At 39.8% G+C, this 26702-nt stretch overlaps 1 protein-coding gene across 3 annotated transcripts; it reads left to right on the forward strand.

Moving 5' to 3' along the window:
- The first annotated feature begins 194 nt into the window (after positions 1 to 194).
- On the forward strand, positions 195 to 24388 carry PRR11 (proline rich 11). Of its 3 annotated transcripts, XM_057318000.1 has the most exons (12): positions 195 to 247; positions 934 to 1184; positions 4351 to 4406; positions 9663 to 9795; positions 12553 to 12703; positions 13192 to 13314; positions 16058 to 16324; positions 17491 to 17589; positions 17954 to 18066; positions 19668 to 19727; positions 19817 to 19913; positions 21962 to 24388. In XM_057318000.1, exons 4-12 carry the CDS (start codon positions 9668 to 9670, stop codon positions 22028 to 22030), a joined length of 1107 nt encoding a protein of 368 aa, XP_057173983.1. In that variant the 5' UTR covers positions 195 to 247; positions 934 to 1184; positions 4351 to 4406; positions 9663 to 9667; the 3' UTR covers positions 22031 to 24388. The 3 variants fall into 3 exon arrangements, with proteins under 3 accessions (XP_057173983.1, XP_057173982.1, XP_026373249.2); XM_057317999.1 differs by lacking the exon at positions 4351 to 4406; XM_026517464.4 differs by lacking the exons at positions 195 to 247; positions 934 to 1184; positions 4351 to 4406 and adding an exon at positions 9356 to 9550.
- Positions 24389 to 26702: the final 2314 nt, after the last annotated feature.

Consider the following 26702-nt stretch of genomic DNA (forward strand, 5'->3'; position numbering starts at 1 on the left):
CCCTCCCCTTCGCTCCCGCCTTCCACTTATTCATACTAGAGGCGCCTCAGCTTTTATTGGCCAGCGAGTGGTTACCTCTTAGCCAATCACAAACTAGACTGTGCTCCTACACTACCGAGAGAGCGAATCGCGGAGAGACCTTTGCTATGATTGGTCCCTCCATGATAAGGTTTTAATTTTAAATTTTTCTTTATGGCGAGGGAGAGGCCACTACCCGGACTCCATCTAATCCCGGGCTCTCAGACTTGTAAGTGCAAGGAGATCTCCCTTTGTTACCTGGGCTCGCGTCTTCAGTAGCTGGGCCTGTTGCTGCTTGTGTTCTCAAGATTTACGGAGGTGGGGACTTTGGCTGGACTCCGGGAGATGAAATTGGGAAGAGGAGGTTTGAGGTTGGGTAAGAAGTGCTCGCCCTGGCTCCGCCCTAACCATACTTATATTTAATTAACGCTCCGCAAAATACGTTTTGGAGCAAAGCATCTGCCTTCCTTTTGCATGTTCCTTTAGATCTTTGCTATTAAGTGTTGTCCGGGGACCAACAGCATCTGCATCAGTGAGGCGCTTGTTAACAATGCAAATTATCGGGCTCCACCCAGACCCACTGAATCAGAATATGAATTTTAACAAGATCTCCCACCCCCAATGATTCTTACGCACGTTAAAGTTTGAAAATATACATTTCTTGACCGGCAGTATTACCATGTTCCTAGATAAGCTCTTAGTATCGTCAGACGTTTTGTGAGTGTGTCAATTTTTAAAAGTGTGCCCTGTTTATTTGTGCTTAATACTGTGTTGGACTACGTTTTAGGGAGCTGCAATCTCTTCAGAGAAAGACAGGAACTAAAGCAATGTTGCACTGCGTAAAACAAAATTAAATACAATCAAGTACCAGAAATAGCCCTATTTTTTTAAAGATTTTATTTATTTTTTTGGCAGAGCCAGAGACAGCCAGCGAGAGAGGGAACACAAGCAGGGGGAGTAGGAGAGGAAGAAGCAGGCTCCCAGCGGAGGAGCCTGATGTGGGGCTCTATCCCAGAACACCAGGATCACGCCCTGAGCCGAAGGCAGACGCTTAGCCACTAAGCCACCCGTCGCCCCCAGAAATAGCCCTATGAATGTTCAAGGGTAATGAATTGAACTGGTAATGGAAATTGATTAATTGACTGCAAGCTGTTTATTGGAAAGTGGTAAGAACCTACATTAAAATGTGTTTTACGAAGAGGGTAATAAAATGCAAATGTTATTTTCATTGCTGCCACAGTTCTGGAAGTACCTCTGACCAAAAGCCCTTCTGTCTCTGGGTGGAGTTTTAATAGAAGCAGCAGTGCCAACTGAGTAATATAAAATAATACATATATATATGTATATATAAATATAATTTAGAGTATATATATATATACAATATAGAGTATATATATACAATATAGAGTAATTCTTATTCTATTATTTATATATATTTTATATATATAAAATAATATAAAATATAAATTTATATTTTACATACACTTACATGTAAATTATATATATATATATATATAGTGTATAATATGTATTATACACACCACCTATACAGAAAGAAAGTTAACAGATAACAATTGGGGAGTCTAGGTGAATAATATATGACTATTTTTTTTGCAGAATTAACATGATCTTTTTTTATTTTTTATTTATTTTTTTCTGGAAGTATAGTCGGCACACAATGTTACATTTGTTTCAGATGCTGACATATGAGTATTAATTATAGTATTATAAATTTTCTCAAGATTTGAAATTTTTCAAAATAAAGAGTAGGGGAAATAGACTATATATCAAAAATAAAAAAATGGGAAAGATGGCAAAGGCAGGCAACTGAAATCAGGACAGAAAGGGGAGGGGTGATAAAAAGAAACAGGATGAATTAATCAGATAAATGTTTCTAATTCATGTATATGAATATATGTATATAAGTGGAATATATATTTCATATATTTAATATATATTTAATAAATATATTTAATATTTAATGTATTAATATATGCATTTTCTATTCTATAGTGGAGTATCCTAATTTCCTCACTTTTTGTGTGTGTGGTAGTATAGGTTGTTTTTAATCAGCTTGTGTAGGACTCTTTAGAAATTTGAATGCACGGGCATTGGAACAACCACAGGAAAGGGATAGAAAGATAAGGCCCAGTTTTAGAATGATGGTACTCTATTTTTCTAGCTAATAATATATACCAGAGGTTAACTGTCAAATACTACTATAAGGCTTATTATAGTTAGAAACAAACAAACAGTGACAGTCTTCTGAATCATTTCTCTCTAATCCTGACTCCCACTTGCCAAAAGCAATACTATCCATTCTTGTAATTGTTTCCGGTGTTTACTTCCATGTTTCTAAATGACATGCTTACAATACTATTCCTTTTCTTTCTCTTCCTCCCTTCCTAACTTCCTTCCTTCCTTCTTTCCTTCCTTCCCTTTTCTTTTTCTTTCTTTCTTTCTTTCTTTCTTTCTTTCTTTCTTTCTTTCTTTCTTTTTCTCTTTTTCTTTCTCTTTCTTTTTCTTTCTTTCTTTCTTTCTTTCTTTCTTTCTTTCTTTCTTTCTTTCTTTCTTCTTCTTCCTTCCTTCCTTCCTTCCTTCCTTCCTTCCTTCCTTCTTTCCACTTTTAGACACTTACATAAATTTAGACAACTACTGGGACACCTGGGTGGCTCACTTGGCTAAGCATCTGCCTTCGGCTCAGGTCGTGATCCAGGGTCCTGGAATCGAGCCCCGCATTGGGCTCCTCATTCAGCGGGGAGCCTGCTTCTCCCTCTGCCTGCCTCTTCCTCTGCTTGTGCTCTCTCTCTCTGACAAATAAATAAATAAAATTTTTAAAAACAAATTTAGACAACTGCTGATTTCCACTTTCTCTCCTATCCTCACAATATACCTATACCATTCAATGTTTATGCTACTAAATATGGTTTAACAGCAGAACATGTAGTGTTACTATGATTACATTTTTTTGGACATTTTTTCCTAGTCATTTTTAAATGTTATTTTTTAAACATTTATCATAATTTGACCCCAGCTTGCCAGAGGAATGGTAAACTCAGCTCAGAATGGTCAATACACTAGGTAATTTATTGATTTCCCTTTTTTTCCTTAGAGACAATGTTACTGAAGCCTGCTATCAATCTTGTTCACTTCACCGGCTGTGTGTGCCAGTGAAGACTAGAATCAGCAAACTACTGTTTTTGTAGGTCTCGTGAGCTAAGAATGGTTTTTACAATTTGTAATAGTTGAAGGAAAATCAAACAAAGAATAATATTTTGTGACACATGAAAATTATATGAAATTCACATTTCAGTGGCAATAAATAAAATTTCTTGAAAAAAAAATTATTTAAACACAGCCATGCTCATTTAGGTATTGTCCATGGCTGTTTGGGTGCTACAGTGGCAGAGTTGAGTGGCTGTAATACAGACCAGATGGCTTACAAAGCCTAAAATATTTATTATCTGGCCCTTTATGGAAAAGGTTTGCTGACCCCTGCCCTAGGCCTGCTGCCAAGCTGTCTTCCAAGAACTTGTGGTCACCATTATCCTGGACATTGTCATTGTTTATCTTAATTCTGTGCTCACACTTGACTGAACATTTGGCCAGGTGTGGAATTCCAGGATTGAAAACATTTTCATTCAGAATTCCAGTGTGGCTGTTGGGAGTGTGATGCTATTCTCTGCTCAGTCCTCTGTCTCTATATTGTTTTCTCTCTCCTGAAGCCTTTGAATCGCCTCTTTTTATTTTTTTAAGATTTTTATTTATGTGAGAGAGATTATAGAGGGAGAGGGAGAAGCAAACTCCCCCGTGAGCAGAGAGCCCAATGCAGGGCTCGATCCCAGGACCCAAGATCGGGAGAGCTAAAGGCAGACACTTAACCAACTGAGCCACCCAGGCACCCCTCCACTTTATTTTTGTGATGTCATGCCTCAATGTGGATCTTCTTTTATTCATGATACCGAGTGGACCATTTCAATCTGGAAATTCAAGCCCTTCAGTTCTAGAGAATATTTCTGTATTGTTTATTTGACAAAATTCTCTCCATTTTTCTGTTTTCTCCTGAAACTTTTCTTTAATAAAGATTTTATTTATTTATTTATTTGTTTGTTTGTTTGAGAGAGAAATTGAGAAAACAAGGAGGAGGAGGGGCAGAGTGAGAAGCAGACTCCCTGCAGAGTAGGGAACCTGATGTAGGACTTGATCCCAGGACCCTGAGACCCTGAGCCACCCAGACACGCTCTCCTAAAGTAATACAACAGTTAAAATATAAAAGTTTTAGGCCATTTTGGGGAGACCCTAATGTCGGTATCTATATGTCCTTTTTCTCAGGTGAGCTAATTTCCCCAGAGCGGAATCTTCCAGTCTTCTTCAAGGGGAAACAAAAGGTATGGGGGTTTGAGTCAGGGAATTAAAACAGGTGGCCTGTGTTCTGGGAGCTGAGCTGAGGAAAGGGATTGAAAAGTCTTACTTTTCAGTTCAGGATCATCCCATATCTTCTGAATGATGACACATGCCTTGGCTATTGCTAAGCCTCATGGCCCCAGTTCAGCACCTCTATGGTTCAACTTCTCCAGAGAATAAACCTATCTATCATTACTGGAGAGGACATAAATGCCAGGAGCTGCCTGGCTACAAAGGACTGGAAGACAGACTCCAGAGGCCAATCCAATCCTTATAAAAATTTAATTAATCCTATTCTAACCCCACCCCAAACTTTCAAGGTTCTAGTGCCTTCAAGTCTAGAATCCTCTTACTTAAAGTTTCTGAGAATTGTCTTGCTTCCAGTTGGCTTCCCTACCACAGGCAGTCAAAGCTCTACCTTCTGCTCTGCCAACACATCCATCTGCTTTCCATTTTCCATAATTTGTTGACATTCATCATCTCCCATAGTCTGCTCCCATTCTTTGTTTTATGGGTTTATGGTTTTTTTATTCCTTTACTGACCTTACTTTTTCTGTCTCCTTTTCTTTCTCTCTCTCTCTCTTTCTTTCTTTCTTTCTTTCTTTCTTTCTTTCTTTCTTTCTTTCTTTCTTTCTCTCTTTTTCTTTTTCTTTTTCTTTTTCTTTTTTCTCTCTCTCTCTCCTTCTTTCTTTTAAGTAGGCTCCATGCCCAGCGTGGAGCCCAAGGCAGGGCTTGAATTCATGACCTGAGATCAAGACCTGAGCTGAGATCAAGAGTTGGATGCTTAGCCAACTGAGCCACCCAGGTGCCCCCCCCTTTTCTTTAATTGAAGTAGAGCTGACACACAAAGCTACATTAGCTTCAAGTGTACAACGTAGTGATTTGACAACTCTATACATTATGTTATACTACCACTCCTTGAGGCAACTGGCTGGCTTAGTCTGTCGAATGTGTAACTCTTGATCTTGAGGTTGTAAGTTTGACCCCAATTTGGGTGTAGACATTTCTTAAAAAAAATTAAAATTTTTAAAAAAGAAAGAAAAATACATTCACCACTCCTTTACTGCCTTTTTTTGTTATGTTTCAGAAGGGTTTGGACCAATAGTGTGCTAATAAATGTTTAATAGATACATATGCATAATTTTATTATAGATTTACTGACATTGGGTAATAATAAAATTATTATAAACAATAATAAAATATATACAATGCTTTTTTTTTTTAAGTAAGTTCTATACCCAACATGGGGTTTGAATTCACAACCCTGAGATCTAGCATCACATGCTCTAATGACTGAGCCAGCCAGGCACCCCTATGATGTTATTATAAATTTCATATGCAGTTGATTCTCAGATAATACTATTGTTGATTTTTACAGACTTCTTGTATCCTTAGCCAAGCTATGGTCCAATTTATTTTTTTTTAAGATTTTATTTATTTTTTTATTTTAGAGAGAGAGAGCAAGAGAGGGGAAGGGCAGAGGAGAAGGGAGAGAATCTCAAGCATACTCTGAGCTGGGCATGGAGCCCACTTGGGGCTTGATCTTACAACCTGGAGATCATGACCTGAGACGAAACTAAAAGTTGAACACTTAACAGACTAAGCCACCCAGGTGCCCTGCTATGGTTCCAATTTATAAACAAGTATAGTCCTAATAGGAATGTCAGTTGATCTTTTCATTTACTCTGGAATATGATAAAGCAAAACATAAAGATTTATAGTGGAACTTCATTTCAATTATGTAAGCAACTTGTTTGATGAATCAAATAATCATTTTCAAATACCAGAATATTCCTCAATTTTTTTAATGCTTTTCACAATGTAACAACTACAGACAAGATATGCACTTCTTAAAAAGATTTTATTTTATGTATTTGAGAGAGAGAGCCCACGGCCACACACGAGCAGGAGGGATGGTGGGCGGGGGGGGAGAAGCAGACACCCCGCTGAGCAGGGAGCTGGTCATGGGGCTCCATCCCAGGACCCTGGGATCATGACCTAAGCCGAAGGCAGATGCTTAACCGACTGAGCCAACCAGGTGCCCCCAAGATAATGCTTTTAAATCCAATCTGTATTATTAACATCTTCTTTAAAAATCTCTCTTAAGAATCAACAACATAATGAATCAAGCTGTGATTTGTGGTGTTTTTAATATCCCTGATGTAAATACTCCCATCATAGCCAATTTCAGGTTTTCAATGTGAAATCACTGAATGTGGAATTGGAAAGAAATGAACATTTTATAGCATTTTCGCTATATAGATACAATAAGTAAACAACCTCAAGAGCATAGATAATAGTAAAATCACTAGGAAGTGATGAGTTTTGCATCGTATTTATTACCACTGTATTTATTTTTTAAAAAGATTTTATTTATTTATTTGTCAGAAAGAGAGAGCAAGAGCAAGAGAGAGAGAGCATGAGCAGGGGGAATGACGGCAGAGGGAGAAGCAGACTCCTCACCGAGCAAGGAGCCCGATGTGGGACTCCATCCCAGGACCCTGAGATCATGACCTGAACCGAAGGCAGACACTTAACCAACTGAGCCACGCAGGCATCCCTTTATTACCATTTTAAATATAAATCATCTAATTAAAAGTTTCTATAATTTAATTTTAATGGTGGATGTGTTTAACAACTAACGCACAGAGTTCCTGAAAATGTATCAGTTGTCGCCAGCCCCAGCACACCATTGGAGTGGAGATAAAGGTATAGAGCCAATCTACCAAGTTTAAACCAGAATGTCCAGCTCCTTTCTAAAGTCTATTTTTATAACTGAGGGATTGGCAAATATAGGGAAAAAACAGGCAGGCGGCCAGTTCTCTGTGTCACTTTGATGTCTAACAAAAGACATCAAAGGAGAGAGGGAACAGAAGGGGGGAGGGCTGCATAGGGGCAGATGGAAGACAAGGAAGAGGAGGTTACCATGGAAGTCTCTGTTTCTGGGGATTTCACCCACTGAACTCTGGACCTTAGATAGAGGTTCACAGTGACATCTCTCCACAGAAAGTCGTGGGCATAGATTTGATGAGGTTTAATCTTTTTTTCAGGGAACCGCAAGATTGCTGTCTTCTCTGAGGCTCTCCTAAACATCTTCCTTCAGAGCATTTTTGTTTTGTGTTATTTTAAGTTTGTTTAAAAAAAAATCAGTGAATCCTTTAAACATCCTTTGCATTTAATGATCCTTGCTTAGGGGCGCCTGGATGGCTCAGTCGGTTAAGCATCTGCCTTTGGCTCAGATCTTGATCCCAGGGTCCTGGGATCGAGCCCCCATCAGGCTCCGCTTCTCCCTCTGTCCCTCCCCATCCTCCTCCCCACTTTTTTTTTTTTTAAGATTTTATTTATTAATTTGACATAGAGAGACAGCCAGCGAGAGAGGGAACACAAGCAGGGGGAGTGGGAGAGGAAGAAGCAGGCTCCTAGCGGAGGAGCTTGATGTGGGGCTCGATCCCAGAACTCTGGGATCACGCCCTGAGCCGAAGGCAGACGCTTAAGGACTGCGCCACCCAGGCACCCCCCCCCACTCTTGCTCTCTCTCATTCTGCCTGAAGCTTCACTGTGCCACCCAGGCGCCCCCTCCCCACTCTTGCTCTCTCTCGCTCTGCCTGAAATACATAAAATGTTTTTTAAAAATTATAAAAAAAAAAAAAAGATCCACGCTTAGCCTTCTTTCATTATTTCAGCAGGAAAGAGAAGTAATATAATACAAGTGAAATCAGCTAACAATTTTTTGGTTTATCTCCCATGCCTCTAAGAACAATTAAGGAAAACTCTGCTAGTTTGAGACCTGGCATCAGTTCAGTAAGATGTTATCGAGAATCTTTCCTCCTAGAAGGACTGTTGATATATGCACTGTCATCCATTGCCATTAGGGGTGCCCTCTGCAAGACCAAAGCTCTTGGAACTACAGTAAGCCACTTCTGAGGTTTTTCAACCCACAGCCAGTAAAAGGAGGTTCTTCAGCCAGTGCAATCTGAGAGCTGAGCAAGCCTAGAGCTGCATACCAAGTATTGAAAGGTTACTGGGTGAACAAAAGTGGAATGAATGTGTACTTTAAAGGCCAATTGTTCCTATTCAGATGTGAGTTTGAAGGGAAGGAGGCCCAGCCCTTGAGACCATTTTTAGTTCTGCGGCTTGAATAACATCTTTGTTCCTCAGGTAGCAACAACAGCGACCAGCAAAGCCCTTCTTCACATCAAACTAGCTCTGACTTAATTTTCTTCAGAAAAGGATCTAGATTAAAATCTAAATACACTAGGTAGTGTTTTAAAATGCTTTAAAATAAATGTTTGGAAACATTTGGGGTCTTAGATTTGGGGGAACTGCTATTGCATCGTATGTCACCTATTCAATCAACTGTTGCCGCACAGAGTGTTAGAAAGAACATGGTCTTCGGAGAGTTATTTATTTACTGCATTACATTGGGCAAATCATGTAATCTTTCTATGTCTCAGTTTATTCTTAATGTAAAAATGAGAATAAAAATCTTCTTCCTCAGGGATAAAATCTTGCAGGGTGGTGAGGATTCACTGAGAAAACGTATGTGAAGGTGCCTAAAAGCAAATGGACATTCAATAGTTAAATTTGTTTCTTCCCCCCCCCCCCCAAATTGTTTCTTCCACTACCAACTCCACCTATCACAGTGGGTGTTCAATAAATGTTACTGGAAAGAAACTTCTTTTAATAACTAATCCAGCTCTAGCCCTTTTCTCTCTTATAAGAAATGGGAATACACTTGACTTAATGAAGAAAAACAAGACAAGGAAAACGAAATTAGAGAGCAACGTAATGCCAAAGCCAAGTCTCTAAAGATACTTTAAATCTGGGTTTAACTTTTTCTTCACTTCAGGGGACTTCTGGGATGCTGGTTGCGATCTATTTCTTTTTTTTTTTTTTTTTAAGATTTTATTTATTTATTCGACAGAGATAGAGACAGCCAGCGAGAGAGGGAACACAAGCAGGGGGAGTGGGAGAGGAAGAAGCAGGCTCATAGCGGAGAAACCTGATGTGGGGCTCGATCCCAGAATGCCGGGATCACACCCTGAGCCAAAGGCAGACGCCCAACCGCTGTGTCACCCAGGCGCCCCTGGTCGCGGTCTATTTCTTAACCAAAGTGGTGGTTACAAGGGTGTGTTCATGTTGTGATAATATATTAAACTGTACAGTTAAGATTTTTGCATTTTCTATATGTATATATTATTCTAAAATAAAAAATGTAAAAAAAAATTTTTTCTCTACAGAAATCATGCCCAAGTTCAAGCAACGAAGAAGAAAGCTAAAAGCCAAAGCAAAAAGATTATTCAAAAAGAGAGAAGCCTCTCACTTTCAGCCCAAGCTAATTACACCTCCTCCTCCACCACCCTCACCAGAAAGGTAAGTGTGGAAAAGAAAAAAATACTAAAAATCTGATCTGTTAAGGATAGGGTTACCAGAGTTAGCAAATAAAAATACAGAATGCCCAATTAAAGTTCAGATAAAAAATGAATATTTTTTAATACCATCGCACGCAACATTTACAGTATACTTACACTAAAAAATTATACGTCCCTCATCAGAAATTAAATTTTGACTGAGCATTCTAAATTTTTTGTGGTGACCATAGTTTAAGAGTTTAGGGGTGCCTGGGTGGCTCAGTTGGTTAAGCTTTCTGGCTTCAGCTCAGGTTTTGATCCCAGAGTTGTCCCCTGGGCCCCCTGCTCAGTGGGGAGTCTGCTTCTCCCTCCCCCTCTGCCCCTCCCCCTCCTCCTTCTTTCTCTCAAATCAATAAATAAATAAAATCTTGGGGGGGGAGTTTATGGGGTGCCTCAGTGGCTCAGTCGGTTGAACATCTGTATTCGGCCCAGGTCATGATCTCGGGGTCCTGGGATAGAGCCCCGCGTCCCTGGGCTCCCTGCTCAGCAGGGAGGCTGCTTCTCCTTCTTCCTCAGCTCCTCCCCCCACTTGTTCTCTCTCTGTCTCTCTCAAATAAATAATCTTTAAAAAAAACAAAAGTTTAAAAGAAGTAAAAATCACAAGAAATTGTATTGGAGATGCACAGAACTATTTTCTCCTTCCCTAGTCAGTTTAATTGTATAAATCTGGTAACTAAGTGATGAAAGAGAGGTATATAACTGGAATTTAAATCTTAGTTTTGGTAAAGTTTTGTCAGTTATTCTCTGGGACGCAGATTTAAATGTGTTACTGAAAGAGACTGAGTTATAGGACGCCTAGGATACCGGGTTTCACAATGACATACTTTATACATTTTGTTGTTACAGCTCTCTTTACAGAAAAAAAATTAATTTTTTTTATTTACAATTTCTTTCTTTCTTTCTTTCTTTCTTTCTTTCTTTCTTTCTTTCTTTCTTTCTTTCTATTTTTCTTAAAGATTTTCTTTATTTATTTGACACAGGGTGAGGGGGAGAGCAAGCACAAGCAGGAACAGAGGGGCGGAGGGAGAATCTGGCCCGCCGCTGAGCAGGGAGCCCAATGTGGGGTTCTGGGGCTCAGTCCCAGGACCCTAGGATCACCATCGGAGCCAAAGGCAGCCGCTTAACCAACTGAGCAACCCAGATACCCCTATAGAAAAATTTGTAAAATAAACTGGCCCTCAAAAAGCATTAACCATGATATTATCCTTAACCCATCTGTTTCTCTTGAATATTGAAATCGGCTCCTAACTGGCCTTCCTGCTTCTGCCCTTGCCCCTCTGCAGTGTGTTTCACCACAACAGTCAGAGTGAGCCTGTTAAAAATCATGTCATATTGCCCCTCTGCTTAAAACTCTCCAATGTCTTTCCTGGGGCGCCTGGCTGGCTCAGCTGGAAGAGTGCATGACTCTTGATCTCGGGATCGTGAGTTCAAACTCTATGTTGGGTGTAGAAATTATATAAAAATAAATAAATAAAAACTCTCCAATGTCTGCCTATGTTAGAGTCAAAATTAAAATCCCTTGATGACCCACAAGGCCATTATGATATGACTTTGACATTATCTCCTAATACCCTACCCTTCAGTTTCTCCATCCTAGCCATCCTGGCCTCCTTGCTATTCCCTAGACACCTCAGACAAGTTGCTCTCTCAGGCCTTTGCATTTAATATTACCCTTGCCTGGAATGCTCTTCTCCCAGATATTTGTGTTGCTAGCTTCTTCATTTTTTTTTTTTAAGTAGGCCCCATGCTCAAAGTGGGGTTTGAACTCATGACCATTGATCAAGAGTCGCATATTCTACCGACTAAGTCAGCCAGGCACCCCTGTATTGCTAGCTTCTTTACTTTTTTAGGTTTTTTTCTCAAACATCACTTTCTCAGTGAGACTTCCGTAGCTACTCTACCTAAAATTTCACCTCCAGGGCGCCTGGGTGGCTCAGTCCGTTAAGCGTCTGCCTTTGGCTCAGGTGATGATCCCAGGGTCTCCGGATTGAGCCCCGCACTGGGCACCCAGCTCAGCGGGAGGCCTGCTTCTCCCTCTCCCACTTCCCTTGCTTGTGTTCCCTCTCTCGCTGTCTCTCTCTCTCTCTGTCAAAGAAATAAATAAAATCTTTAAAAAAATAAAAATAAAATAAAATTTCACCTCCACCCAACATTTCTCTCTTGCTCTATCCTTTTCCTCATAGTATTTATTCACTAACAATCCATATATGTTACTTATTTACTTACTTTTTTACCTTTCTCCCAAGACATGTAAGTCAAATGAGGGCATGGTTTTTATCTACTTTGTTCATTATTGAATCCCTGATGCCTCTTTACTTACTATTTATTTTATTTACTACTATTTATTTATAAAATAAATTGTTGCATAAGTACCTCTTGGAACTCTAGAATTTAATGGAAAATTTGGCTTTAGATAGTCTCTGCTCCTGAGTCATACTATAAAACTAGCTTGTTATTTTATTTTTTAAATATTTACTTGAGAGAGAGATAGCAAATGATGGGAGGGGCAGAGGGAGAGAGAGAATCCCAAGCAGACTCCTGCTGAGTGCAGAGCCAGATGTGGGGCTCAGTCTCACGACCCTGAGATGACAACCTGAGCCAAAACCAAGAGTTGCATGCTCAACTGACTGAGCCACCCAAGTGCCCCGTAACTAGCTTGTTATTTAAATAGAGCTGTTGTTCCAACTCAGGAGTTTGTTTGGTTTTGTTTTTCCTATAGAGTGGTTATTCCTTCAGCAGACACATCCCTTAGCAGAAGCTGGCTAAGACCATCCTGGAACTTCAGATTTCCCAATATCAAAGATACCGTAAAACTTTGGACAAATAGAGTGTGGTCTATGTACAATTGGTGCCAGAACTGCATGGCCCAGGTATGAGTTTGACATACCCATTTTCAGCAATATGGTTTTTCTACATACTTGGTATGTGTATTCACATGTGCGTGTCTTCAGGTCAGCACAACACTCAGGCTAAGCTCAGGTAAGATGAAATTGCGGGGTCATGTATGCCTTTGCTTCTGTAAAACATACATCAAACCACTTTCTTTTCCCTTTTTTCCTGTCTTGATCATGTTGCTTAAAGAATTCAAGTTTGTGAGGGGCGCCTGGGTGGCACAGTCGTTAAGCGTCTGCCTTCGGCTCAGGGCGTGATCCCAGGGTCCTGGGATCGAGCCCCGCATCGGGCTCCCTGCTCCACTGGGAGCCTGCTTCTTCCTCTCCCACTCCCCCTGCTTGTGTTCCCTCTCTCGCTGGCTGTCTCTCTCTCTCTCTGTCAAATAATAAATAAAACCTTTAAAAAAAATTAATAAAAATAAAAAAAACTTAAAAAGAATTCAGGCTTGTTTATTTTTGAATTTCAGAGTTTAGAAGTATTGAAAGACACCATCTTTCCATCCCGTTTCTGCCACCGAGAACTTCACCGTCTAAAACAACGGTTTTGCATTTTGGAAAGTGAATTATGCAAGCTCCAGGAAACACTGAAGGTTGGTATTGTTAAATAAAAAAGAAATCTTGGGGCGCCTGGGTGGCACAGCGGTTAAGCGTCTGCCTTCACGCTCAGGGCGTGATCCTGGCGTTATGGGATCGAGCCCCACATCAGGCTCCTCCGCTATGAGCCTGCTTCTTCCTCTCCCACTCCCCCTGCTTGTGTTCCCTCTCTCGCTGGCTGTCTCTATCTCTGTCGAATAAATAAATAAAATCTTAAAAAAAAAATAAATAAAAGAAATCTGGAATTAGGGAAGGAGGGCAGGGGTCATCCCCCATAGGAATCCCAGCGTGCTTTTACCAGAAGGAGGAATGGCTACAGGCAAGTGCTAGTCTTGGGCCTGTTTGCCCGCAGATCTGTTCCTTAGGCTTCAAGGCTCTGCTCTGCACTGCACTGGGGCTAACCCATGCAGGCTGTATGTCCTAAGCTCCATGTCACCTGGTTCCAGTTGTGCTTGGCTAATGGAAGACACTGATGAGACATTGGTGGGGGTGTGAAGGGAGTGTGTTTTTCCCCTTTGTTCTCTGCATTGGGCAATTTCTCTGGTGATGGTTGTTGTTGTCTCCCTCCCTCCAGCTCCCTCCAGGTAAGTCTACCAGGTTTCTTGATTCTCTGGCTCAACCTACCTCTAGAGATCTGGTTATACTGCTCTTCCTTTTGTCCCTCCAGCCTCAGAGTATTCATGGCTTTTTGCATTTGCTAATCTCTGGGCTGCCTCAATGTCCCCTGTGTATTTTCAGCTCTTTCACCATCAATATAACCAACTCCCCACATTACCTTCGCCCTCTTTTAAATACTCAGGATGATTTCTATTTTCTTGACTGATAGAGGCAGAAAAAGCCATAAATATCCACTGTCTCCAAACTCCCCTAAGCAGGGCCCCTATTCTCAATGTCTCAAAAAACAAACATTGCACTTGTTGGTTTGCAGTGAAGCTTCTGCGATTACAGCCCTTGTCCCAAAATTTGTACCTCAAGATGAATTAGACAGGAAGAAAGGCAAATCACCTTACTCCTCTAGGCCTGAGTTTCCTCTTCTAAAAATGAGGATGATGTCATCTGTGGTGGGCTGAATCAATGGCCTCCAAAAGATATGTCCAAGTCCTAATCCCTGAAACCTATAAATATGACCTTATTTGGGGAAAGGGTCTTTGCCCATGTAATTAAGTTACGGATTTTTTTTTAAGTAATCTCTACGCCCGACATGGGGCTTGAACTCATGACCCTGAGATCAAGAGTTGCCAGGCACCCCTTAAGTTAAGGATTTTGAGAAGAGGAGATCATACTCTATTATCTGAGTGGGCCCTAAATCCAATAACAAATGTCCTTATAAAAGAGACACAGAGCAGAACACACACAGAGGAGAGGAGGAGCAGTGGGAGCACAGGCAGAGATTAGAGTGATGTAGTCTCAAGCTCAGGAATGCCCATAGCTACCAAAAACAGGAAGAGGCAAGGAACAGATTCTTCCCTAGAGCATTGGGAGGTAGCCCAGCCCTGCTGTCATCTTGATTTTAGACTTCTAGCCTCCGGCACTGCGACAAAATGAATTTTGATTGTTTTAAGCCACCCAATTTGTGACAATTGGATAAAGCAGCCATTGGAAACAAACACACCATCTTACTTCATAGGTTATTTTTCATTCCCCAGGGCCGCCATAATAAAGTAGCATGGACGGGGTGGCTAATAGAACAGAAATTTATTTTCCCACAGTTCTAGAGCCTAAAAGTCTGACATCAAGGTGTTGGCAGAGTTAGTTTCTTCTTAGGCCTCTCTCCTTTGTCTTCTCACTGTATCCTCAAATCATCTTGTCTCTGCACACACATCCCTAATGTTTCTCCTGTATGTTCAGATTTCTTCTTTATAAGGACACCAGTCAAATTGGATGACAGCCCACTCTAATAGCCTCATTTTAACTTAATCACCTCTTTAAAGGCCCTGCCTTCAAAGGAATCCTGAGGTACTAAGGTTAGGGCTTCAACATATGAATTGGTGGGGGAGGTGCTGGGGGACACAATTCAGCCCATAACCTTCATGTTCCATCCACTTGGCCTTTTTATCAGTCCTTGAATATACTACATTCCTTTTTTTTAATAAGATTTTATTTATTCGAGAGAGAGAGAGAGAGAGAGAGAATGAGCAGTGGAGAGGGGAGAGAAGCAGACTCCCTGCTGAGCAGGAAGCCCGACTCAGGGCTCTATCCCAGGACCCAAAGATCACGACCTGACCTGAAGGCAGACACTTAACCGACTGAGACACCCAGGTGCCCCGAATATACTGCATTCTTGGCTGTATTAAGTATTTTTCCCTCTGCCAGGAACTCTTTCCCCAGACCTTATCTCCCTTGAGACCTGATAAATTACAATTCATCCTTGAGATTATGGCTAAATACCAATCTCCAGGTTTATCACTATTCATGCCCACGGCACACTTCATTGTTTTCACTGAAGCATTATTTTATTTTGTACTGGGGGGGTATGTGTTTAATGTCTGCCTTCCTTACCAGACTGTCAGCTCCATGATGTAACAGACAGGGTTCACATGGTACCCACAGTGCCTGGCATATTGCACACACAGAACAAATATATGAATGAATGGGCTTTCGATAAATGGGAAAATATTAAAAAACACATAGTTGATTGAGAAAGCATTCAGTACACGGTAGCTATTATCTCAATGCCTCTGAGCCGCAAGAACCAAATTGATCTGTTATTCATTTGCCAAATGTAATGTTTTCTTACAGACTGTCTCGGAAAATTCTTCCTGCCCAAGCTGTGGTCAAACCTGTCACACAAGTGGTAAACTCACAGATGTGCCTGCCGGTGTGCTAACCACGCCTGGAGACTCCCGACCTGTGCTTCCTCCCACACTGCCACAGCCGGCCGCCCATCTTCCTCCTCTTCCTCCACCGCCACCACCGCCTCCCCCTCCCCCTCCTCCTCTGCCTCCCCCTCCCCGGCCTACAGCACCTGTGCTGCTCAGAAACTCCGATCGCACTAAAGCACTTCAGGTGGGACACAGTCTAGTAATGATGGGTTTGGGTCAGTGTATAATGTAGTAGTAAAGCAAAGGTGGCCTTTTTAAGACGAGACTAAGGGTTTGGAGAGGAAAGCTGCATTTTTTTTCCTGATTCCGTATCTTCATTATGTCAATTACTACGTTCTTAAAAACCCAGGCCTGTGGGAACTCACAAAAGCTGGATTTAGAGAGAAAAGTGATGATTTTTTTTTTTAAAGGATAAATGAGTGAAAGCCAAGAGATCGGAATATTCCTTATGGCTTCTCAGAATATCTTTTTACCAAAAGAAAAACATCCCTGAGAAACCAAATGAAAAACAGAAGGTGGCTTAGTGAGTCAAGTCAGAATAAAAAGAGTTGGTGGGGGGCGCGCCTGGGCGGCACAGCGGTTAGGCGTCTGCCTTCGGCTCAGGGCGTGATCCCGGCGTTCTGGGATCGAGCCCCACATCAGGCTCCTCCGCTAGGAGCCTGCTTCTTCCTCTCCCACTCCCCCTGCTTGTGTTCCCTCTCTCTCTGGCTGTCTCTATCTCTGTCAAATAAATAAATAAAATCTTAAAAAAAAAAAAAAAAAAAAAGAGTTGGTAGACCCTAAAGTATAATGTCATTAAGCTGAAGGACCAGTTTCCATTAATTACTTATCCACCAAGGGAATATCTGTGAGTCACTAAGACAATCATGACCCTATTTAAAAATCTGCTGAATTTTCACCCCAGATATATTTGGTTTAAAATGGCTGGGTTAAATCCAGAGCCTATTATGTCTGCCATAATGCTTGTCCTTCTGACTACACATTCTTGTTCTATGGGAACTGAGTCAACTTTTTAGGTAATTCAAGCAAAACTCCACCTTGATTTGAGGAACTCCTTCAACTCCTGTCGTATAATAACGACTCCTGAGGAAGATGCATGGTGGCAGGGAACTAGCTCATCTCTTATTTCCTGTCAGAGCCTTACATTTTGATGAATACTTTGCAATAGCATTAATATCTGTGGGTACTGAAAACAGGATCATTCTTGGTTGAATGAAAAGAATTTGATAGGTTCCTAGGGTAAAATAAGAGTTAGTTTTTCACTGAGTCTTTAAAAACTAGATTTGGATTTGTATTTGACTAGATATCCTAGTTACAATTTGAATTCTAACCTCTCCATGTCATTTTAAGGCTGGACCATTAAAAAAAGATGGACCCATGCAGATAACAGTTGAAGATCTACTGACTGTGAAATTAAAGAAGACACAGTGTTTTGATGAAAGGAAGAAGGTAAGATGTCACTGACCATACACATGGTCTTTCAGCTTTTAACCTGGTTGTCCCTTTCTGGAAAATAAGCATAAGTCCTATGTACAGACGCCATTCTGAGGTAAGTATTTGATGTTTTATTTGAGTAGTTTTGGATCTCCTCAACAAAATGTGTAGATGGCAAAATTATTTAATTAGGCAGTTTTATCGACCAACCATTGATCTAAAGAAGTAGAGACATATTTTGAAGCTTTGAAATAAAAATTGAGTAGTGGATATATCTTACACATACCCAGCATTCAAGTATTCATTGTTGCAGCATGTTTACATTTTGAATGATGTTTTTAAGTGTGTCTTTTGATACTGTCTCATTTTGTGATTAAAGCTTGTACCATCACCAAAGGCACAGCATCCACTAGTTACTGTCTCTGACCTGCAGCGTGTCACCCTGAAGCCCAACTCCAAAGTGCTATCAACTCGAGTTACAAATGTCTTGATGTAAGGAACTACACTGTGTTATGCTCTACTGTTACTTAAAAGAATGATTTTTTGCTTATCTCTAACTTTTAAAGTTATATATGCTTATGGTAGAAAACTGGAAATCCACAGAAAAGTTTAAAAAAGAAAAACGGGGGCGCCTGGGTGGTTCAGTCAGTTAAGCATCTGCCTTCAGCTCAGTTTGTGATCTCAGAGGGGAGTCTGCTTGTCCCTCTGCCCTTCCCCCTGCTTGTAGTCTCTCTCTCTCTCAAATAAATAAAATCTTTAAAAAAAATTTTTTTTAAAAGAAGAAAACAAAATCATTCAAATAACTGTATGATTGAAGATAGCTACTATTAACATACTGTTGTTTATCATTCTAGTCTTTGTGTAGGCATCTACTCTATTATTTCCATTTCATTGTGCTGTTTATTATAAGATACACCATTGATGTAATAGTGGATTTGGGGGTGGGGGTGGCTCGGGGCGCCTGGCTGGCTTAGTCAGTGGAGCATGGGACTCTTGATTTCAGGTTGTGAGCTCGAGCCCCAGGCTGGGCACAGAGATTACTTAAAAATAAAAGTAAAAATAAAAATAAATGAATTTGGGAGGAAAAGAAATAATATCAAGAATTTTTTTAGGAGCACCTGGCTGGCTCAGTTGGAAGAACATACAACTCCTGATCTCTGGGTCGTGAGTTTGAGTCCCATGTTGGGGATAGAGTTTACTTAAAAAAAGAAAAAAAAAAGAATTTTTAAATCAGCCCAATTTCAGAAATAATAAAATATGAGAACTAGTATGTCTGTCTTGGAATCGATGAAATCTGTGTGTGTGTGTGTGTGTGTGTGTACCTGTGTATAATCATACTGTACATACAGTTAAGGCTTTTCCCATTTAATGTGTCAAGAACTTTCTCCCATCTTATTAAAAATCAGTTTAAAGCATCATTTTGACTTTTTCTTCTTAAGATTTTATTTATTTATTTGAGAGAGAAAGCATGAAAGAGAGTGAGAGCACAAGCAGGGGTGAGGGGTAGAGGGAGAAGCAGACTCCCCACCAAGCAGGGAGCCCGATGTGGGACTCCATCCCAGCACCCTGGGATCATGACCTGAGCCGAAAGCAGACGCCTAACCTACTGAGTCACCCGGGCGCCCATGACTTCTTCAGTATACACAGTTTATTATATGCAAATTTCATAGATAAACTCTTGTTCTGAGACATTTAGGTTGTTTATGATTTTTTATTTCTAACTTTTCAGTGAACATCCTTGTCCATCATCTGTGTGCATAGCTGAGTCTTTCCCTAAGATGGATTCTTATATGTATAATTACTGCATCAAGCCATATGACTTATTAGGACAATTTTATCACTTTATGCTCCTATCAGCATCTACTGCTATTTTTAAGTAGGCTCCATGCTCAACATGGGGCTTGAACTCAAGACCCTGAGATTAAGAGTCACACACTGTACTGACTGAGCCAGCCAGGCGCCCCTCTGCTGCTATTTTTTAATGTAACAAATAGAACTACTTTCTAGGACATTGCCTATAGAAATGGCTGCTTTGCTTTGAGAAAGATGATAAAATCTGGCAAGCTCTAACTTTTATATCTTTATTTCATCAGTACCCCTGGTAAAAGCCAGATTGATCTGCGGAAACTACTTAGAAAAGTTGATGTAGAGAGGTAATACACTCTCTTATCTTTATGTTTTTTAAATCCATTTGAAAAGTCAGCATAAAATACAGCTTCTAATATTGTCAATATCTTTGCAGGAGCCCAGGTGGAACCCCACTTACCAATAAAGAAAATATGGAAACAGGAACTGGGCTGACTCCAGTAATGACCCGGGCCTTGAGGAGAAAGTTTCAGGTAAGCTTTTAAGAAAAGAAAAAAAAAAAAAAAAAAGTTTCCTTTTCTTCAAGATCATTTATTTAGAATCATATAATCTAAAGGATCTTTCTTATAATAATTTTTAAATGGTACCTTATGCTTTACAAAACACTTTCATATTTAGGCTTTATAAAATTCTGTGACATAGCTAGCATTATCATCTCTACTGTAACCATGAATATATGGTTTTATTAATTACTTTAGATAAGTATTTATTAAGCATTTCCTACATGCCAGGCACTGTGCTGGGGTACCAGGGATATGGTGGTAAGCAATAACAGACCTAGCTTCATTGTCTTGGAGCTTTCAGCCTAGTGGGGAAAACAGACATTAATTAAATAATCACATATTTGTATAATTCTACACTGAGGTAAGTACTATAAAGGAAAGGAATGGGGTTCTGTGGGAACCCATAGAGGAACTTGATCTAGCCTGGGTGATCTAGGAAGGATTCCCTTAGGAAGTGATGAAGTGAGACTTGAAGGATGAATAGGCGTTAACTACGAAGGGTATCTATGGGATAAGGGGGTGGGCCCACCATGATGTCTGAGAGGAAAGAGCTCCAGGCAAAAAGAACAGCATAAAGAGTCTCATGGTGGAGGGATCATGGCCTAACTGAGAAACAGAAAAGGGGCCAAAGTAGCTGTAAGAGAGAGCAAGTCTGACGGTGGTGAAAGACAGGGATGGAGACGTAGATAGGGATCAGATCATGCACAGTTGATAGGAAAAGTCTTGGCAGCTTTCTTCTTTGCCACCTACACGTATGACCCATACACCAAAATCCAGTATATCAGTGGGGCCTGATGTGATTTCTTCCAAACCCTGTTTGTCTGTCGTCTCCCCGTTCACCTCTATCACTGGATCTGTGGGGAGTAGCCATCCTTCTGCCACTCCTACCGGAATGCTGGGACACGGGGCTGCTGGCCTCTTTGGCTATGAAGCTTATATTTCCATCTTCCTCTGGCGACAGAGACACACCACAGACTTCACTGCGGACACTTTGCCAACCCAACACTGTCCTCCCTTTGTTTCCTCATTACGAATCAGTGCCTTTTGCAGACAGCTTGGTTTCCCTGTTGCCAATAAACTTGCCCCCCACACACACACTACACGGCCTCCTTTGGAGGTGTGGCCACATTCCCCTTCCCTCCTTTTGGAGCATCCAGCAGGGAGCCTACCCCCAGAGCACATTCCTTGGTGATACCACATGAATTATGAAGGGCAGGGGCAGAAGGGAGAGGCCTCACTGAAACACTAAGCCCCTTCCTTTCTTTGTTCAGCTCTGGGATTCTTTTTTGTCCCTGCCCTATCCCATAATTACTATAATGAGTAATATGGAAATAAATGAAAATACGATAAATAATAAGCACACATACCAAGCAACAACATCAAAAGTCCCAGAAAAGATCTCTGCCATATGAGGTATTCGCCAAAATCTACTTAGTAGGAGGAAGTTTTTGTAAAACTGTTGTTAGACAAAGAATGACTCCTCCCCCCCCCCCAGCCCTTAGGCTTCCTTTTTCCTTTAAGTCTGAAGCAACTGTATAAGTTAGGTTTTGCATTTGGTAACAAAATTTGCTTTTGCATCAGGCAACAAAAATCTGACCACCGTGGCTTAACCAAGTAGGGGCTTATTTTTCATACCTATTCCCTTGGGAAGTAGGCAGCCCGTAACTGGTGCAGCAGCTTCACCGTGTCATCCCTGCACTTCCGTCCTTAAGGTGTGGCTTTTATCCTCACGGTAAAGAATGCCTACACCTCCTGAAGCCCGGTGTCCACATTCTAGGCAAGAGAAAGAGAAAGGCAAAGGACAAAAGGGTGTGCTAGGTAAGCTACCCCCCATCTCTTTAAACAGGGGCCATCCAGGAACTTCTGATTATATCAGAAAAACTGGGAAGAGTGGTTTTTAGAGGCTGGCTACATTGCTGCCCTGAACAAAATCTGGATTCTGTTCGTGAGGAAGGAGATCTGTGTTGGCCACAGGAACATAATTCATATTATAATTGGGACTCTTTTTTTTTTCATAGATGGCTCACCCTAGAAGCCCAACTCAAACTCTGCCACTTTCTACAAGCAGCTTTGATGAACAAAACTGATGCCAACTCTGCCAGACACCCCATGATGATCCATAAAATACACAGATAAAATCACCCCAACCCTTTTTTTAATGTAGTAGGGTATGTATAAATTATTATACTAATATATAATTCCATTTGAAGAATTAAAGTATGTGCAGAGCCCCCATACATACTGTGATATAAAGTGGGTACTTGGGTGTTTTTTAGTTTGCATGATCAATAAGAGAACAGATGGAAAAATGCAATCCTCAAAGTGACGTTTATCCTTGAATTACCCAATTTAGGTTGGACAGGTTGTTCAAATTTAACTAGATAACAAACTTATATTCAATAGGCACAGTTTTGACATTAAGAAAATAACCTGATTTGTTAAAAACTAAATGAAATAACCCGATTCCTTTTCTCCTTGCGTGTTCTCAGGTAATTAAAAAGAAAAGTAAAAGTATTTCCGACTGTAAAGCTAGTACATTCACTAAGTGCTACAGACTTGATCAGTAAAAAAGATGCTCTAGATTTGATTTCTGTTTACTGTAAACAGTTAAGAGGTAAGACCATCCCCCATCCCAACCCAATTAATTTCCAAATGGATTTGAAGGAAAATGTCCAATATAACCTTAAAAATTAGAATGTACCATTTCTAGCAGCTAGAAATGATATTTAGGTAGTCATATCTGACTCGCCGAAGGCTGAGATACTCCTTTCTTTGATATTTTCTGTCCGCATTCATGCAGCTAATTATGTTTTACGATGATCTCAACATGAACCTTGTATTTTCCACAGTGGCCTGCCAAGGATTATCTGAAGTCCATGGCAGATTCTCTGTGAGACCTAATTCCTATCCTCATCAGCCTATAGCTTCAGTAACAGTAATAATGAACACCTCACTGGATTTTTGTTCTTTCCTGCCAGCCCAGGGTTGCCAGATTTAGCCATTATAAATATATGAGAGCCAAATTTGAATTTCAGATAAAAAAAATAACTTTTAAATATAAATATGTCCTGTTAAACAATGGATGGGTTTGGTGTTTTTTGGTTTTTTGTTTGTTTGTTTAGTATTAGTATGTCCCAAATATTGTAGGGAAGCTATATATTTATACTAAAAAAGTTATTCATTGTTTATCTGAAATTCAACTTTAATGGGGCATTCTTTATTGTATCTGGTCACCCTATCGGTCAGTCCCCTACAAAGTTGCCAAGCATTCCTGGGAGCCCCCAGCTTGTCAGACATGTCTGCTTAGTGGTGCACACAATTATGGCTTCAGCCAGGATCCCCATTACTAATGTGTTATGTATCACAGAGGAAGGGGAACTCTCAATTGGGTGAGTTCCTGTGACTGAAGGTGCAGGATTAGCTTTGATCCCCTGCAGTTCCAAGAATAAGGGTAGCAGCTGCTCATGGATAGAAAGCAAGGTCTTTCAGATCTTCACCGAACTTCCTAGCCTGACAGGAAGCAGCTACACGATGATATCCTTGAAATATCATCATTTTAGCATAGGCTACAAAAGATATTTTACTCATTTCCCAGAAATGCCTATGTTTCCACAGATAAGTACTGCTTTGAGATGCCAAATAGAGTGTTGTGGAAAGTCACCAGACTGGAAAGCAGACCTAGGGACGATGTTTTGTTCTTATGAGACCCACATTTATATTTACAAACACATTTATGAATGAAAATTAAACAGGTAATAAAGTTAAGAAACATACCTGCTGGGGTGCCTGGGTGGCTCAGCGGTTAAGCATCTGCCTTCGGCTCAGGTCATGATCTCAGGGTCCTGGGATCGAGCCCCTCGTTGGGCTCCCTGCTCAGCAGGAAGCCTGCTTCTCCCTCTCCCACTCCCCCTGCTTGTGTTCCCTCTCTCGCTGTCTCTCTGTGTCAAATAAGTAAAGAAAATCTTTTTTAAAAACCCCAAAAAACCATACCTGCTTCTAGATTAAAACAAAAAACAAAGTCTGCTAGCTACATTTATATTATATAAGAATAAAAGGAATGATCACTGAGAATAAAACATTTGAGTATCTGTGACAATGTTTTATGGGGCATTTATAATGCTTATATTAATAACCACTGTGTACTGTCTCAGTTTAAATATGATGATTTGATCATTCTTATGGAATAAATGTTCATTTAAAAATGCTATAGAAATCCTATATATAAACATTTATAAAGCTGCTATTGCCATTGTACCAGTATTAAAATGTTTTCTACCTTGTGTCTTTTACTAATTTTTATGACAGGTTTTATATTGTACCCATTTGAGAATCCTGTAAATGCTATGGCTTCATTACACTGTTGCATACTTCCATTGTTTATTTTCAGACTGAATAACAACAAGACAATACAAACACCAGGGTCCATCTGGTTAGGTTTTTAAATAAAGAGCAATAAAAAACCTTTGGTTTTTCTCTTGTTTAATTTTTTGTACTAGAAATGTAACACAGAAAAGTACATAATACATAAATTAACAAATCATAAAGCAAATGTTCATGTAACCACAAAGAGATATTACAAATGTCTTTAGAAGCCCTGCCCATCTCCCTCCCCTAACACAATCCCTTTCTTCAAGAAGTAATTACTAATTTGCTTGTTATAATAAATATGTCCTTGCTTTTACCCTCTAAATACACATCCCTAAATGCTATGGTTTATTTTGCTTGCTTTTGAACTATACAAATAGAATCATACGTTATATATTTTGTTTCTGCCTTCTTTCAATCAACATTTATTTTTAAGTTTCTACCATGTTATTGTGTAGTTCTATAGATTACTTATTTTTATTGTGTGAATATAGTTAATCATTCATTCTATTGTTAATGGAAATTAGAGTTGTTTATAGTTTTGGCTATTATGAACCATGCATGCCATTATGAACATTCTTGGATATGTACATATGTACAAAAATCACTCTACGGTGTATATCTAGGAGTAGAACTACTAGGTTATGAAGCATGCCTATTTTCTAGATACTGTCAAACTGGTTTTTCAAGTGTTTGTACCAATCCATGGTCCCTTCAGTGAAGTATAAGAGTTCTTGTTGCCCCTGTTTTCTTCAAGGAAGTGTTTTCTATTTGATTTTTCAACATTTTGTTTACTTGGGAAATCTGTACAATGTTTATGGTTAACATACATTCATTTTGCCTGGATTTATAAGCCCAAGAATTGTTAAGATGATTTTATATCAGCAAAGTCACATACTAAACAGCAAATAATACACATGGTGAGGATCACAATGTAATTTATATTGACAACAATGTAGAATTTCTCATTTTAAGTTGGACTTTCAAAAAGAGATAGAATCTGGGGGCACCTGGGTGGCTCAATTGGTTAAGCATCTGCCTTCGGCTCAGGTCATGGTCCCAGGGTCCTGGGATCGAGTCCCTTGTCAGGCTCCCTGCTCAGCAAGGAGCCTGCTTTTCCCTCTGCCTCAACTCCTCCCTCCTTTCACACTCTCTTCTCTCTCTGTTTCAAAGTCAATAAAACTCTAAAGAAGAGATAGGATCTGAACGTGTAGAAATAGAGAGGGAACAAGCAAAAATCAAATAGACAAATTTTTTTAAAATACGTTTAAAAAACCCACTCCTACTCTTTTTTGAATTCTTGTTAGTAAATAAGAGTTGGTTGAGAAGCCAAGTATAGCTTAATTTATTAAAAACACCACCACCATGGACTTAGGGCTCCATCCTTTCTTTGAGAATTAAATGAGATAATTCTTTCCCCCACCACAGTTTTATTGAGATATAATTGACATATAACATTGTATTAGTTTTAGGCATATAACATAATGACTTGATATATGATACTGCAAAATTATTTCCACAATAAATAAAGATAAAAAAGGATGAAAAGTACAGCATTGGAAATATTGTCAATAATGTTATAATAATTACAGTGACAGATGGTAACTACAGTTATGGTGAGCATTTCATAATGTATATAATTTTTGAATCACTATGGTATACACCTGAAACTAATGTAATATTGTATGTCAACTCTGCTTCAATAAAAAAGTAAATTTAAACAAATAATAAAGAGGATGTCTACCCAGAAACCTGCACACAGATGTTTGTAGCAGCTTTATTAATAATTTCCAAAACTTGGAAGCAACTAAGATGTATTCTGGTAGGTAAAAGGATAAACTGTGGTACATCTAGATAACGGAATATTATTCAACACTAAAAAGGAATGAGCTATCAAAGCATGAAAAGACATAGAGGAAACTTAAATGCACATTACTAAGTGAGGAATCCAATCTGAAAAGACTAGGTACTGAATAAGTACAACTACATGACACTGTGGAAAAAGCAAAACTATGGAGATAGTAAAAACATCAGTGGTGGCTAGGGGCTGGAGAAAGGAAGAATGAATATGTGGCACATAGAGGATTTTGGGGGCAGTGAAACTATTATATACAACACTGTAATAGTGAATACATGTCTTTATACATTTGTCCAAACCCACAGAACGTACAACACCAAGAATAAAACTATCAATTTGGGGGTAATAACAATGTGTCACCCAATGTAGGTTCATAGATTATAAGATAGGTACCATTCTGGAGCCAGATGTTGATGGGGGGGTGCTTGTGTGGGGGCAGAGGTTACAGTGGAACTTTCTGCTCAATTTTGCTATGAACCTAAAACTGTTTTAAAATAAAAGTCTAGCAAAAAAAGGGGGGGGAGGAATAAAGAAAT

The sequence above is a fragment of the Ursus arctos genome, unplaced genomic scaffold, assembly GCF_023065955.2.
Source record: "Ursus arctos isolate Adak ecotype North America unplaced genomic scaffold, UrsArc2.0 scaffold_24, whole genome shotgun sequence".
Classification (NCBI taxonomy): domain Eukaryota; kingdom Metazoa; phylum Chordata; class Mammalia; order Carnivora; family Ursidae; genus Ursus; species Ursus arctos.